Source organism: Rhineura floridana, chromosome 4 (genome assembly GCF_030035675.1).
Source record: "Rhineura floridana isolate rRhiFlo1 chromosome 4, rRhiFlo1.hap2, whole genome shotgun sequence".
Lineage (NCBI taxonomy): Eukaryota > Metazoa > Chordata > Lepidosauria > Squamata > Rhineuridae > Rhineura > Rhineura floridana.
In genome coordinates, this window is record NC_084483.1 from 187,197,770 (window position 1) to 187,212,927 (window position 15,158).

General features: G+C 43.4%; 1 protein-coding gene across 8 annotated transcripts in view; it reads left to right on the forward strand.

Annotated features, from left to right (window-relative positions):
• ANAPC1 (anaphase promoting complex subunit 1) overlaps positions 1 to 15,158 on the forward strand; it is an 83,229-nt gene that overhangs the window by 49,748 nt on the left and 18,323 nt on the right. For all 8 annotated transcript variants that reach the window (XM_061625529.1, XM_061625533.1, XM_061625534.1 and 5 more), the window contains 9 exons: positions 445 to 563; positions 2,788 to 3,059; positions 4,478 to 4,712; positions 6,309 to 6,400; positions 6,595 to 6,729; positions 7,726 to 7,808; positions 9,270 to 9,348; positions 10,681 to 10,755; positions 13,499 to 13,575. In XM_061625529.1, the coding sequence (XP_061481513.1) occupies positions 445 to 563; positions 2,788 to 3,059; positions 4,478 to 4,712; positions 6,309 to 6,400; positions 6,595 to 6,729; positions 7,726 to 7,808; positions 9,270 to 9,348; positions 10,681 to 10,755; positions 13,499 to 13,575 (1,167 nt within the window). The remainder of the gene's footprint in view (positions 1 to 444; positions 564 to 2,787; positions 3,060 to 4,477; positions 4,713 to 6,308; positions 6,401 to 6,594; positions 6,730 to 7,725; positions 7,809 to 9,269; positions 9,349 to 10,680; positions 10,756 to 13,498; positions 13,576 to 15,158) is intronic.

Below are 15,158 nucleotides of genomic sequence, written 5' to 3' on the forward strand. Positions count from 1 at the left end.
AGAAGTGAATGAGTCATCACAGACTTAGCACAACAGATGTGTCTGGTGTCATTTCGAGCACCAAGTTTTTCAGTTGACTCTGTTCGCAGATTCAGCAACCTGCCATAAAATGTGCACCGACAGAGTATAGAGATATCAAATTATGTTAATTCATGTGTCACACATCCCATAAATTCACAAGTTTCCTATCTGCTTTGCATATTGGTCTTGTGAACTATTGGACGCATTTGGAACACATCCTGTTAATGGCTGGTAGAAATATTTTTGTGTTTGCACTTTACTTTCACTGCTTTTTATTCCAGTTTTTAAAGTTGGGTGTAACAACATAATCTCTGTAACGTATTTCTTTAAGCAGTTGGCACGAATGCATTTTCTGTTGCGTACAGGTTTTCTTAAAAGCAATTTTGTTGGTTACATTCTTTCTGAACTTCCTTTCTGCAATAGGCTACTGCAGCTGTGCCAGCGGACAATGGCGCTGCCTTTGGGAAGAGGAATGTTCACTTTGTTCTCTTATCATCCAGTTCCAACAGAACCGTTGCCTATCCCGAAGTTGAACCTGACAGGTGTGTTCTGAATGTTTAGCACGATAACCTGATGTATCTACGTACAAGTGGGTGTGCACACGCACCCCACAGCTCTACCTAGTCTGCGATGGTACCACTGAAAATCCTCTGGATTAGGTAGCTTGAGAGTGGCAGTGAGAAAACTGAGAGAGGAGAAAACGTAAGAATACCTTAAGTCACAACAGGAAAAAGAATGAGTTCTTACAGCATTTTTCTTCCTTGGAAATGTGGGAGGGTATCTTGTCTATTGAATTGTTGGTATTCAGAAACAAAATAACATCAGAAGTTAGAATTCGAAGTTCCTGTAAGCCGAACCCCGCTTAAGGGACTCTCCTTCTAGTGGAAAGGGGAAAAGGCGATTGTTCCTACCCCCTGCAATTCCCTGTGTCCCTGAAAATATTGCTCTGAAGAGTTGGGGGATCCTCCAGAACAGTGGGAGTGGGTGGCACAAGGGGTGGAAGAAGATGTGGCAGGGAGAAGGAAGGATTGAAAAAAAAATCCCCTGCTTACCACCAGCGGAAGCCTCTGTTGGAGTGAAGGCCCTTCTACATTTAGGATCCAAGCCATTATATTTATATTGCAAAATGGTGGGCACACTGTTAGGATCAATTAGCCAAGATAATACCAGAAAAGCACCTGCTGAAAGAATCTTGTTTGTATAGAAACTATTTTTTTAAGATCTGCTTCTGGAACCTGAGGGTTGCGTCATGCATTACAGAATTAAATTCATTTGTGCATATCCTCAGTGTTTCCTCACAATGTATGCAACAGATACACAACATGTTTCTGCTGCAGTTTTCTGCGTATTTACTTAGCTATGGAGGGAGTGAAAAACTTTATTTACACATTACTGGTATATGCAGATCAAGTAAGATGATCCTTCAAGCCATTGTATAGAGGATCAGAAATGAACTGGGCGGTCCTTCCTCCTCCCCTTTTCCCCTTTCACTGGGCTGGTTCACATATAATACAAACTATGGTTTATTAAACTATGGCTTAGTGTTATGTATGAACCCTTTCTACCAGCTTAACTATGGTTTGCTTACTGCTAACAAACTACAATCTGAAGCCATGGTTTGTTGTTGGCTTACAAACCTTGGTTGGTGTTTTTTTGTTTGTTTTTTTGTTTTTATCTATGGTTTGGTTTTATGTATGAACCCAGGACCCTTCCTTAACTATGGTTTGTTTGGTGAGTGTCTGGAGTGGGGTCATCAAACTACAAATGCTCTTGAGGTTGGTCCGGAAGCTGCAGCTGGTGCAAAATGCGGCGACAAGACTGCTCACTGAGGCAGGGTATTGCCAACATGTCACCCAGCTGCTGAAAGAATTGCACTGGCTGCCCATTTGCTACTGGGCCAGGTTCAAAGTTCTAGTTTTGGTGTACAAAGCCCTATACAGCTTGGGACCAGGATACCTGAAAGACCATCTTATCCCTTGTATACCCAGTCGATCACTGCGCTCTGCAGGTGAGGGCCTCCTGCAGATATCATCTTATCAGGAGGTCCGTTCTGCACAACATAGGAAATGGACCTTTAGTGTGGTGGCACCTACTCTGTGGAATTCCCCACGCTTAAATATTAGACATGTGCCATCTCTGTTATCTTTTCGGTGCCTATTGAAGACCTTCCTCTTTCAACAAGCCATTTAAGTTGAGACCGTATCCCCGTCTGCATCTGTGTTGGAATTGCTTTTTAATATGTTCTTAAACCTTTTTTAAAAAAAACATGTTTTTAACCATTTTTTTTAAGATGTCTTCAAAGCTTTTTTAAGAAATGTTTTTAAAGATGTTTTGTTTTAATGTATTTTAAGTCTGTTGTTATGATGTTTTAAAGTGTTTTTAGTGCTTTTGTTTGCTGCCCTGGGCTCCTTCTGGGAGGGAGGGATATAAATAAAATAATAAATAAATAAATACAAATGCATGAGGCAAGCACAGCTGGAAAACACTCCAAACTTTAGACAAACAAGCTATGGCTTGTTTGATTATCTGCAGGATAACTCATGGTTAAACTGCGGTTTGTTAACAAGCCATGGCTTAGCGTTATATGTGAACCAGGACCCTGCCAGTTTGCAGTTTAATAATTACTAGTTTGCTATGACACAAAAGTGGCTAACTATACTTAATGCTTGGCCTCCAAATCAGAAAAGGGTTTCTTCTAAACTTGGTTCCTGGAAGTGGATTTTACCATTCTGATTTACACTTAATCAATTGTTTTACACTCTGTAGGCCGGGCTCCTCCTAGGAATACCACAGTGGATCTCAACAGCGGAAACATAGATGTGCCTCCTAACATGGCTTGCTGGGCAAACTTTCACAATGGTGTCGCTGCTGGACTGAAGATAGCACCAGTGTCCCAAATAGATTCCGCATGGATTGTCTACAACAAACCCAAAAATGCAGAACTAGCCAATGAATATGCAGGCTTCCTCATGGCCTTGGGTTTGAATGGCCACCTCACAAAGCTTGCAACACTCAACATCCATGACTACTTGACAAAGGTGAGGCCCTTGTTCCAATGTAAGAAGTGGAGACTGTTTTCCTTGGGGCCAATCAATATACTGCCTTCTCCACGTTGATGTAAATGCCTCCATAGTTCTTTGTGACAGCATTTTTCGTAATTATTCTCAGCTCTGTTCAGGTGTCATGCCAAACCATGGTTTCTGCTAATCATAGTTTAGAAGCCAAACCACGAAACAAGCTTTCAGATGTGAATCATGCAAACCTTGTTTCAAGCCTTCTTGTCTGCTCTTGTTTTCCATCGGCTCAGGTCTCCTATTGGTAAATGCAGCAGCCTCCAGTGATGGAGCAGCAGCTGTAAATATGGTTTGCAAATTACAAAACTGCCAAACCATAATTAAAACAGTGGTTGTATCCAACGATGGCTTTGTGCTAGAGGAATGCATTTTTGCTCATACAAGGCAAAGCACCAGGCCTTTGCCAGTCCCCACCCCCACCCACAGCCCTCAAAAGGTTATTCCAACCAGAATGGGATGTGCACTCACGCACACACATACACAATTTTCAAATAAATACTGAAACATAAGAAGAGGCCTGTTGGGTCAGGCCACAGGACCATCTTATGCAACATCCTGTTCTTACAGTGTCCAACCAGATGCCTACGGAAAGCCTACAAGTAGGACCTGAGCACTACAGTGCTCTCCCCTCTTGTGATTTTCAGCAAACTGGTATTCAGAAGCATACTGCCTCTGGCAGCAGAGGTAAAATGGAGTCATCAGGGCTAGCAGCCATTGTTAGCCTTCAGGGCTGGTTCTAAAGGGTGGCCAGATGGGGCACTGGACCGAGGACCCCGGAGCTACAGGAGCCCCTGAGGGGCCCTCCGCTCCCCTTCAGTGATCCGCAGCACCATCCATGGATTGTATGGCAGGAGCTTCTGCCTGCCCGCCATTCCCTTGCCCCACCTACCTGCTTTTTAGCATTGCCCTTAATGAAGATGGCGGCCGCGGCTTCCCTAAGGTACTGAAGCTGCTGCCGCCATCTTAGTTGATGGCAGTTATGCGCGCGCGTAGCACGCACGTAGCACGCACGTGTGCCATCAACAAAGATGGTGGCGGAGGCGTCATCCCCTTAGGGAAACTGTGGCCGCCATCTTCATTAATGGCAATTGTAAAAGACAGGAGACAGGTAGGTGGGGGGGGGCTGCACGCATGCACGTGCATACACGCCAGGGCCCAGGGCAAGCTGATGCCCAAGGGCCCCAGCATGCCTGGAGCTGGCCCTGTTAGCCTTATCCTCCATGAATTTTGTCTAATTCTCTTTGTTTTAAAGCCGTCATAGTTGGTGGCCATCATCATCCAATCACACAATTTAATTTGGAATATGTACCTTATGAATGTGTGTTTAAGCATTTGTTTCATTCAGAACTGCATCTGATCGTGGCTTTTGTTTCTCATGGCAGGGTCATGAGATGACGAGTATTGGGCTGTTGCTTGGAGTATCAGCTGCCAAGCTAGGCACGATGGATATGTCAATCACTCGGCTGCTCAGTATCCACATACCTGCACTGCTACCACCAACTTCCACCGAGCTGGATGTCCCTCATAATGTGCAAGTGGCAGCCGTGATAGGGATAGGTTTGGTGTACCAAGGCACAGCTCACAGGCACACTGCTGAGGTTCTGCTGTCAGAAATAGGTAAAACGCTAGAGGAGGAAATCTCTTGGGACAGCTCCTGTGTTCTTTGTAATGAATGTTTTGCAGGGGTAGCCAATATGGTGCCCTGCAGATGTTGTGGACTGCAGCTCCCTTCATGTGCTGCTTTCACTGGGGTCCTGAGTAAACAGGGGACTTATTTCTTGTCATTTATTTATTAAATTTATATCCCACCCTTCCTTCCAGAAGGGGCAGCAAACAAACAACAAAACACTACAAATCTCTATAAAACATCTTTAAAAACATATTCAAAACAAAACAACTTTTAAAAACATCTTTAAAAACATATTCAAAACACAGATGCAACACCAACGAGGGCAACAACCAAAACAGTATAGAGGGCCAGTCCAGGGTGCAAGTATGCGGAGTCCACAACAAAGGGTCAGGCAATAGGCAAAGTCAGAGCAGTCCAAGGTCAGGGTCCAATTGGTCTCTGGGCAAAGCTGGACAAAAGCAAGAGGAAGGTCCAGGGCATCTGTGGTCCAATTTGGGAGTCAGTGGGTCATCAGTTAGTAGGCAGAACACCGGAGGTGCATAGAACTTGTTCTGGCAGCTTTTTCAGCCTAGCACAAAGGTTTTTGAGCTAGACCTGCTGAAACCACACCCCAACCTCAGCTGACTCCTATCAACTCCCTTCATCCAGAGGTCTCCTCGAGAGAAAGGCCTTAGTCCTAAGAAGTCCTTGCCAGTAGTCTGGCATTTCTCCAGATGAGTTTCCATCTGGCATTTGAGTCACTGCTTCTCCCTGGGTCTTGGAGCCTGTTGGGCCTCGATGTCAGTAGCCAAATTCACCCTGGGTGCGGATGGATCCTTCTTGACCTTGTCGTGAGACCCTAGATGGAGCCTGAGCCAAGTCTGGATTTAAGAATGGAGTTTCCTGGCCAGGACTCCCCCAGCTGAGACATGACACATCATCCCTGACCATTGGCCATGCTGGGTGAGGCTGATGGAATTTGTAGTTTGCATCACCTGGAGGGCACCACGTTGGGTGGTGTGAATGATTTCATGGATACTTTCTTGCAGTTGTGTGAATGGATTAGGGTTGCCAGGTTCATGGTCTGACACTGATCCTGTATCTTTAGAAGAAGAGAAAGTCAGCCAAGTGCAGGTGTTCTTGCAACACTGTAATGAGAGAAACCACACGGCAGAATTCTCCCTTCCCCCTGCACAACTTTTTAAAGATACAGAAGACCTCTTGGTTGCCAGGCCCGTCCAAGAGGTCTTCTGTATCTTTAAAAGTTGTGCAGGGGGAAGAGAGAATGCCACCTTGTGGTTTTACCCATTACAGTGTTGCGAGACCACCTGCACTTGGCTGATTTTCTCTTCTCCTAAAGATACAGGATCAGTCTCAGGCCCTGAACCTGGCAACCCTAGAATGGATAGATTTGTTTTTGTTGCTCTAGACTAAAATTCTTAATGCAGTTCTGCAAACTGGCCCTTATTTTCTTTATGACAAGATGATATTGAGCAAAATGTAATGGTCTAAGCTTGTTGTCATTTACATGTAATTGAATAGAAACTGAGTATTTGCTTGCTTTATTCAAATGTTAACTTACTGTTTTTGTTTTTTAATCCAAGGACGCCCCCCAGGTCCCGAAATGGAGTATTGCACTGACAGAGAGTCCTATTCGCTGGCTGCTGGCTTAGCGTTGGGCATGGTTTGTCTTGGCGTAAGTGCAGCTTTCTCTTTTGGGGAACGTTTGTGTGATGTTGAACCATTTGCTGGATTTTCATTGGAAAGCAACGTCAGTCCATTTGCTGAATGGGCACCCTGGAAACAAACAAGCAGGGTTGGCCATGACCACTTCCAGTTGTACAATGTGAATGGCATGTTTTCTCCCTTTGTTGTTGGTTCCTCCCACAGCATGGCAGCAACTTGATAGGCATGTCGGACCTCAATGTGCCTGAGCAGCTTTACCAGTATATGGTTGGGGGCCACCGGCGGTTTCAGGCTGGAATGCACCGTGAAAAACACAAGTCTCCGAGTTACCAAATTAAGGTGATTTTAGTTCTCTAGAAGCATGCCTTATTCCAGGTCAGACCATCTAGCTCATTATTGCCTGCACTGACTGGCAGCAGCTCTCCTGGGTTTCAAGCAGGAGTCCCTCCCAGCCCTGAAGATGCCCAGGATAGAATCTGGGTCCTTCCCCATGCAAAACAGATGCTCTACCACTGAGCTGCAACCCTTCCCCAAAAGAGATGGAGATGAGCAGTGGCCAAGTTATGTTCCTTATAACAAAAGAGCATACATAGGAAGGTGACTTATACTAAAGTCAGAAAAGGGTCTTTCTCAGCCATACCTGAAGATGCCAGGGTTTGAACTTGGGACCTTCTGCTACCACTGACCTACAGTCCTTCCCCGTGAGCATGGCAAGGAGAAGCCTTTGTGTACTACAGTTTATCCCTCTCATCCTTTTTGTAAGTAGGTTTGTTGGTTGGTTTACACATATCACACATTTTTTCATGGGGACTCAGTGGAGTTCCTAGGTGGTCTGCCATCTAGGTTGCTAGTTTTGTTTCAGAGGTGGGACTCCATCAAGTGCCTTCAGAAGATTCCCTTGGCCCACCTTCCACACAAAGCAAAGCTGCTGTGAAATCGCTTTGAGATATTTTGTTGGAAATGATACAGAGCTATTTTATGGGAAGTGATTCATAAGTGATTCAATGAAGACCTTCCTCTTTCAACAAGCATTTTAAGTAGAGACTCTATTCCAGTCTGCATCTGTGTTGGAATTACTTTTTTAGATGTTTTTAAAGGTTTTGTTTTTTAAAAAGACATTTTTAAAGATGTTTTGTTTTAATATGTTTTAACATCTTTTGTTTTTAAGATGTTTTAGAGTGTTTTTAGAGTTTTTGTTTGCTGCCCTGGGCTCCTCCTAGGGTGAAGGGAGGGATATACACAAACAGACAAACAGAATCAAATAAGTCACACAAGCTGTATGCAACACCAATCACTGGCATTCAGACTGATTTAACCCCACTTTTATCTTGTCAGGAAGGAGACACCATAAACGTAGATGTGACTTGCCCAGGTGCAACTCTGGCACTAGCAATGATCTATCTAAAGACTAACAACAGGTACTGGGTTTAGAATTGTGCTTATAAGATGCATAACATTTAGAATTGCAGGATTTGAGGATAACTAGAAACTCTTCTCAGTCCCCTCCTTCCCATACCTATTCAGACCACTGTTTACTCCAGTGCTTGTGTACTAGGAGTACTACAGCAAAAAAACACAATCCTCTTGCAGATCAAAAAAGTTCCAGATTGCTCTGGTAGCCATATGGCATAGGGCCCCCACATGCCATGGGGACTGGCAGTTACACCCTGAGGATGAAACAGAAGCCACCCATCAGAATGACTGAAAGAAAATGTTGCTAGGCCTGAGCTGACTTGTGAACCATTGTTTCATTTTGGTTCTTTGCTTTTTGTCTGAAACTATATCTCTTAGTCAGTTATTGAGCAGTTATTAACCTGCTGCACATGTTCTTCCTGTATCTTAGCCATGGTTAAGAGGTCAACAAGAGCACACTGTGAGCTTGTAGGAACATGGGAAGCTACCTTATACAGAGTGAGACCATTGGTCCACATAGTTCACACTGTCAGTACCACAGTGACTGGTAGCTCTTCTCCAGGGTTTCAGACATGGGGCATTCGCGGCCCAATCGGGAGATGCCAGGGACTGAACCTGGGACCTTCTGGAAGTAAAGCAAATGCTCTATCAGTGAGCCTCTGTGCTTCCTCCCTTTTCCTTTCCTCTGCGCATATTCTTCCTTCTGATTCCGTTTCATTGTTAGCATTCCATCTGTTGCTAACCATAATTTGCTTTAAACCACAGTGATAAGTGATCGGGAAGCATTGGGTGGTATTCAACATTGTGCTCAGGAGATTGTTCCAGCAGTGCAAGCATTTCTGCTTGTCTGACAGCACACTTTCCCCTCTCCTCCCCCTGCTCCAGAGCAGGTTTGAGGAGGGCACTGAGGGTGCGCAGGGGGAGGAGGGGAAGTCAGATTGCCCTAGCGGGAATACTTGCACTGGCTTCTGCTAGCACAACGAGTTAGGTGAATACAGCCCATTTTGTCTACATCATACTAAAAAAAATGCCCTTACAGCCATTTCTTACATTTCTGTAATGCCAGTTTCAGATTAAGGTTATGGGCTTCTGTTGCATTATCATTAAAATGGTGGCTTACTATGTAAATACCTAATGCTTAAGGGTACTTCCAACCCATCACAAAGCTTGCTGCCTTGTATCAGGCAATCTCTGGAACATGATGGATGCACTTTCCACTCAATAAATACAAGGAGTCTTTGCAGTTCAGTCTGAGCAATGGGTTCTGTGCCTCTGCAAGTCTTACTAAAACTAGTGATGATTGTCGCAAGAGGACAAATAGAGTTTAAGGTTCAGAGAGGAAGTTGGTAAAGCAGCAAACAAACACAGCTATTCAAGATGTGCTCTGCTGAAGCATCTCTTTGTGCTTCCTGAAACAAGCCATTTCAATTCATAACTCTCCTTTTTTTGTATGTATATTTTGCAAGGTCTATCGCTGACTGGCTTCGAGCTCCAGACACAATGTATTTGTTGGACTTTGTGAAACCAGAATTTCTTTTACTAAGGGTATGTTTCTAGTTTGGTTTTGCTCTTCTACAGTGCAAACTGCTCAAAATGGAATTTCCATATTTATTGACTATTTAACAAGGTTTATATACCGCTGAATCAACAAAAACCTCTTAAGTGGTTAACATAAAGCAAATGATAATATTCATATGAAATCAAATTACCTTTTATTAGGTTTACTTTATGCTGCTGAATGGAATGATTTTGCACTGTGGTGTCAAAATAATTTCTATGAATTACCTTTGTATTTTTTAATCTGAACACTCGTGCTGTTGTTCCTGCTTAGGCCATTCATTCATTTTTTTTAAAATACAGTGCTATCTTTTAACCACATATATCTCCTTCCTGTCCCAGTTTAGAGTCACTTTGCATATTACAAAGTTGCGACATGCAAGGCCAATTGTGACCAGCAGAAGTATAATATGCAGCTAAAAAACAAAAGACGTGTGATCATTGCTTGCCAGTCTGTACTTGGGGCTGCACTTGAATCTATCCAGTAAATTGCTTGCCATGTAAGAAACTGTTTTTTTGGTGATTTTTAGTAGCATAAAGTAAACCCAATAAAAGGTAGTGCAGCCCAGAAAGTGAAAGATATTCTTGTTCAAGGTTAACTAAGAGGCTGTATTAGGCCTTGATTCAAATATTACTTCTGCAACTGATCTGGTCCCATTGGCTGGCTGTACTGTAGTGGGATCCATCCGCATCATTACACCTGCCCAGGTGGTATTTGTTTACAAATGTTGTTGGAGTGGCATCATAGTGTGAAGGTAATGTTTGAATCAGGCCACATTAACATCTGATAAGATCTTAGAGTATGTTTCTGATTTATGTTTGTGGTCCCATGAGTACAGCAGTAAAACCCATTTTATGACCTTGTATTTTAAAAGCCGTCTTTTTTCCAGAAATCTGGTAGTTTTATGACAGTATTGTAGTTCCAAAGACATTTCTGGGTAATCTAGACAGCCATGACACTTAGCTAATATTTCAGAAGGAATAAAAGGATATAAGCAGTGAGTTCATTGCAGTGTACTCCTTTGGGGGCAAAAATTAAGCAGACTCATATCTTGTGTCACTGTTTGACTATGAAAGCCAATGGCTGGTTCTGCCATGGTACATAAATAGCTCAAATCAAGATTATATAGCATATTGTACTGTGTTGAGAAAGATGTTTTTAATTTTCTCATACCGTTAAGAATTCAGAGTGCTTTCTTCATATGTAAGTTCCTGACCAACTCATCTTAATTTCTTAGCAATTCTTACAGTATTGCGATTTCTGAGGCCATTGCAATTTGTTTTCCTTTACCCTAATTGGTTCACTTTGTTTGCTTGAAGACACTTGCCCGATGCTTGATTTTATGGGATGACATGCTGCCCAGCTCTAAGTGGATCGACAGCAATGTGCCGCAGGTAAGTAGCACACTTCCAACTAGCATGTTATGCTTAGTCAATGCTTTTTTGGATTTTCTCCCTTCGAGGAACCTTATCCACATCAATTAGTCTGCCAAGCATGCCTCCTTACCTGTCTGCTGCATGCCACGTGTTGCAGAGGAGTTGGGGGCCACAAGTATTCTAGGGCAGGGGTTCCCAAACTGTGGTCCATGGAACACTGGTGTTCCACGAGCTTTATTCAGACAGTCCATGGTGTGTCTGTAGGTATGTAGTTGAAGATGGGAGACAGCACATCCGTCACGTTAAATATTCATGTTGTTGTTGTTGTTGTTATGTGCCTTCAAGTCGATTATGACTTATGGTGACCCTATGAATCAGCAATCTCCAACAGTATCTGTCATGAACCACCCTGTTCAGATCTTGTAAGTCCAGGTCTGTGGCTTCCTTTATGGAATCAATCCATCTCTTGTTTGGCCTTCCTCTTTTTCTACTCCCTTCTGTTTTCCCCAGCATTATTGCCTTTTCTAGTGAATCATGTCTTCTCATGATGTGTCCAAAGTATGATAACCTCAGTTTCATCATTTTAGCTTCTAGTGACAGGTCTGGTTTAATTTGTTCTGACACCCAATTATTTGTAAATATTCATACTTGTTTTTATTACATTTTTGTTGCTTCTTTTATTTCTTATATTGTATTTTATTGTATTACAATTAGAATTCTGTGGATTCTATATAATTCTGCATTGAAATACTGCAGTAAAATACAATATATAAGAAATAAAAGATGCAACAAAAATAGTTAAAAATCGTGCAGCACCTATTACAGTGCGTTATAATTGCTACAGCAGCCAGAAAAAGACCCTCCAGAATTTACGTGGTCTGTGGGGTAAAAAGGTTGGGAACCACTGTTCTAGGACACGCATTGGCCTAGTTTGTGCCATTATATTGTATTATATAATAAGCCAGGATATGCACAAGCTGTTTGCAGGTGTATGAAGTTCCTTTACAAACTGAGTGAGTGAGTGGCTGAACGAGCCAGGATCCAGCTGTTAACCATAGCTCCCCATAGTTTCTATAGTTCCCCTGGAAACTATAGTTAATTGCCAGCAATCTTGGGCTTCATTTCCTACCCTGTCCGAAATGACGCTGTTGTCCTAGAACATGCCCCCAAACTCTCCTGTGGCTTTGCATAGCAGATGAAGCTTGGTAATGGTAGACCAGCTACCATTCAGGCATGCTTTGTCAGCTGTTGCCAATCTTCTCCTTGAGAAATCCCTCATAAGCTTCCACAAAATCCCATGGTTTTCTTGAGCGTACATTGAAGCTCACTTAAAGGCGTCTAGGCAGTGCTGTATCTTACTGTTAATACCCTGCCATGCAGACTTGTTTGGTTTCTGCAGGATGCTAAGAATCTCATCTTTTCCCCTCCTTGCTGAAGAGTCATAAACCAAAGAAAATATGTGTGATGCTTCTAGTTGGCATAGGTGCAAACCTCCTGCAAAACTGCCTGTGTTTTCTTGTTTCCTTACAGGAGTAAAAAATTCCACACTTCAGATGGCGACATACATGCAGTTGACATATTAATTCACATAGATTGACTAATCACATAGTCCTAGGCATGCTTACTTGGGAGTTAGTTCCATTAATGGGAGTTACTTCCAGATGAAAATGTGTTTTCATTGGTAAGAACATAAGAAGAGCCTGCTGGATCAGGCCAATGGCCTATCTAGTCCAGCATCTTGTCCTCACAGTGGCCAACCAGAAGCCTGATAGGAGGCCTGCAAGCAGGACCTGAGTGCAAGAGCACTCTCCCCTCCTGCAATTTCCAGCAACTGATATTCAGAAGCATGCTGCTTCTGACCATGGAGGCAGGGCATAGCCATCATGGCTAGTAGCCACTGATAGCCTTATTCTCCATGAATTTGTCTAATCCTCTTTTAAAGCCATCCAAGTTGGTGTCCATCACTGCTTCTTGTGGAAGTAAATTCCATAGTTTCACTATGCACTGTGTGAAGAAGGACTTTCTTTTGTCAGTCCTGAATCTTCCAACATTCACTTTCACTGGATGTCCATGAGTCCTAGTATTATGAGAGGGGGAGAAAAACTTTTCTCTATCAACTTTCTCCATGCCATCCATAATTGTATACATTTCTATCATGTCCCCTCTTACTCCCCTTTTCTCTAAACTTTTAAAGCCCCAAATGGTGTAACCTTTCCTCACAAGGGAGTCGCTCCATCCCCTTGATCATTTTGGATTTCCTTTTCTGAACCTTTTCCAACTCTACAGTATCTTTTTTGAGGTGAGGTGATCACCTCTCCATCAACCTCTCAAGAAGTGGAATACTTATAAAATGCATCTGTAATGGAATAATACATTGTTACCAGAGTCCTCCCATTTTCAGGCATGTTTCAAGATCCAAAATCAGTCCCAGGCTATGGTCTGAAGGCACATGAGGCCACCACCTTGCTGAAGCTAAGCAGGTCTGGGTCTGGTCAGTGCCTGGATGGGAGACCGCCTGGGAACCACATGTATGCTGCCTTGGGTTCCATGGTGAAAGAAAGGCGGGGTATAAATGTAACAAATAAATAATAAAAATTGGTCCTGACTTGAAAAAGTAGAGTATATTAATCCTGATAGAAGAACTTTCAACACATTACTTCTTTATTAAAAGAAAACTCATTTGTCTTCACTTCTATAAATCTATGGAAACTTTTGCAGGGTCGGGAATAACTGGTTGCATCTACTGTCATGTTTTTTACAGATTGTGAGGGAGAACAGCGTATCCCTTCATGCAACTGAAATGCCTTCATCAGAAGACCTGAATTTGGAGACTCTGGCGTAAGTAATCAAATGAGACTGGCTCCTATTTGCTGTAGTCCATAGGCAGGTATAGCAAAGGAGAAATGTAGGACTCGCTACATATGTGGGTGTGGGAGTTAATGCAGTATGGGTGCTGTGGAACATAGGAAGGTGCCTTATATTTATTTATTATTATTTTATTTATTAAATCTATATCCTGCCCTTCTTCCAAATGAGCCCAAGGAACAAAACCTACCAAAAATAAAACAATAAGAACATAAGAAGAGCCTGCTGGATCAGGCCAGTGGCCCATCTAGTCCAGCATCCTGTTCTCACAGTGGCCAACCAGGTGCCTGGGGGAAGCCCGCAAGCAGGACCCGAGTGCAAGAACACTCTCCCCTCCTGAGGCTTCCGGCAACTGGTTTTCAGAAGCATGCTGCCTCTGACTAGGGTGGCAGAGCACAGCCATCACGGCTAGTAGCCATTGATAGCCCTGTCCTCCATGAATTTGTCTAATCTTCTTTTAAAGCCATCCAAGCTGGTGGCCATCACTGCCTCTTCTGGGGGTGAATCCCATATTTTAAATACAATTAAAACTTCTAACAACAGTTAAAAACAACCTTAGGACCGTTTACAACTCCAAAAAAGCTACCATCTCTAAACTAATAATTTCAGTGTGGCCCTCATACTGAGTAAGACCCTTGGTCCATATGGCACAGTATTGTCTGTACCAAGGACGGGGAACCAGACAGACTACAACACCCATCATCCTTGATCGTTAGCCATGCTGGCTGGGGGCTGATGGGAGCTGGAGTCCAGCAACATCCAGAGGGCCGCAGGTTCCCCATCCCCAGTCTATACACACTGGCAGCTGCTCTCCAGGGTTTCAGACAGGGGGTGTTCTCAGCCCTTTCTGAAGATACCAGGGATTGAACCTTGGCAGTTGTTCCACCAGTGAACTGTGGCCCTTTCTCTGTGAAGGTAATCCTAGAAACCCTGAACCACATTAGAAGAGGCCCTTCTCAAAACAGGAGCAGTGTTGATATCAGGAGATGGCACAGTATAGCACCTCCCATGTTGCAAATGTAATGTGAGCAGGTCCCCTAATGAATGTAATGTGAGCAGGCTGTATGAGGGCATTTCCTTTTTGTTTGGTAAGCTTTTAGAAAGTAATAGGCATGCACTAAATAAGTGATTTTTGCCAGTACTTATGACTAGTCTGGTTCCTTCCTTCCTTCCTTCCTTCCTTCCTTCCTTCCTTCCTTCCTTCCATCCATCCATCCAGTCCCAAAGCCCCATGGCTCCAATTACATCTTTGTATCAGCAATGCAGGACAAACCTCTTGAAAATAAAACCTGTAAAAACAAGGAAGCTCCCAGATTGCAACAAGATCGAAAGCCCAAACCAGAACATCTTAATCCTATCCACTAAAGTATGTTGCAGCAGCATAGTGGGAGCCTCTTTTCTGTAGTGTTATCCCATGGCAGAGCTGTGTAAAGTTTAAAGGCCCGCAACCACATGGTCGCACACCAGTCGCTTGGGTCCATAATTCAATTGGAGTACCAGTTTAGTGTTTTAAAGTCTCCTGTGCTTCGCCACTACCACATGGTTGTGGGCCTCTA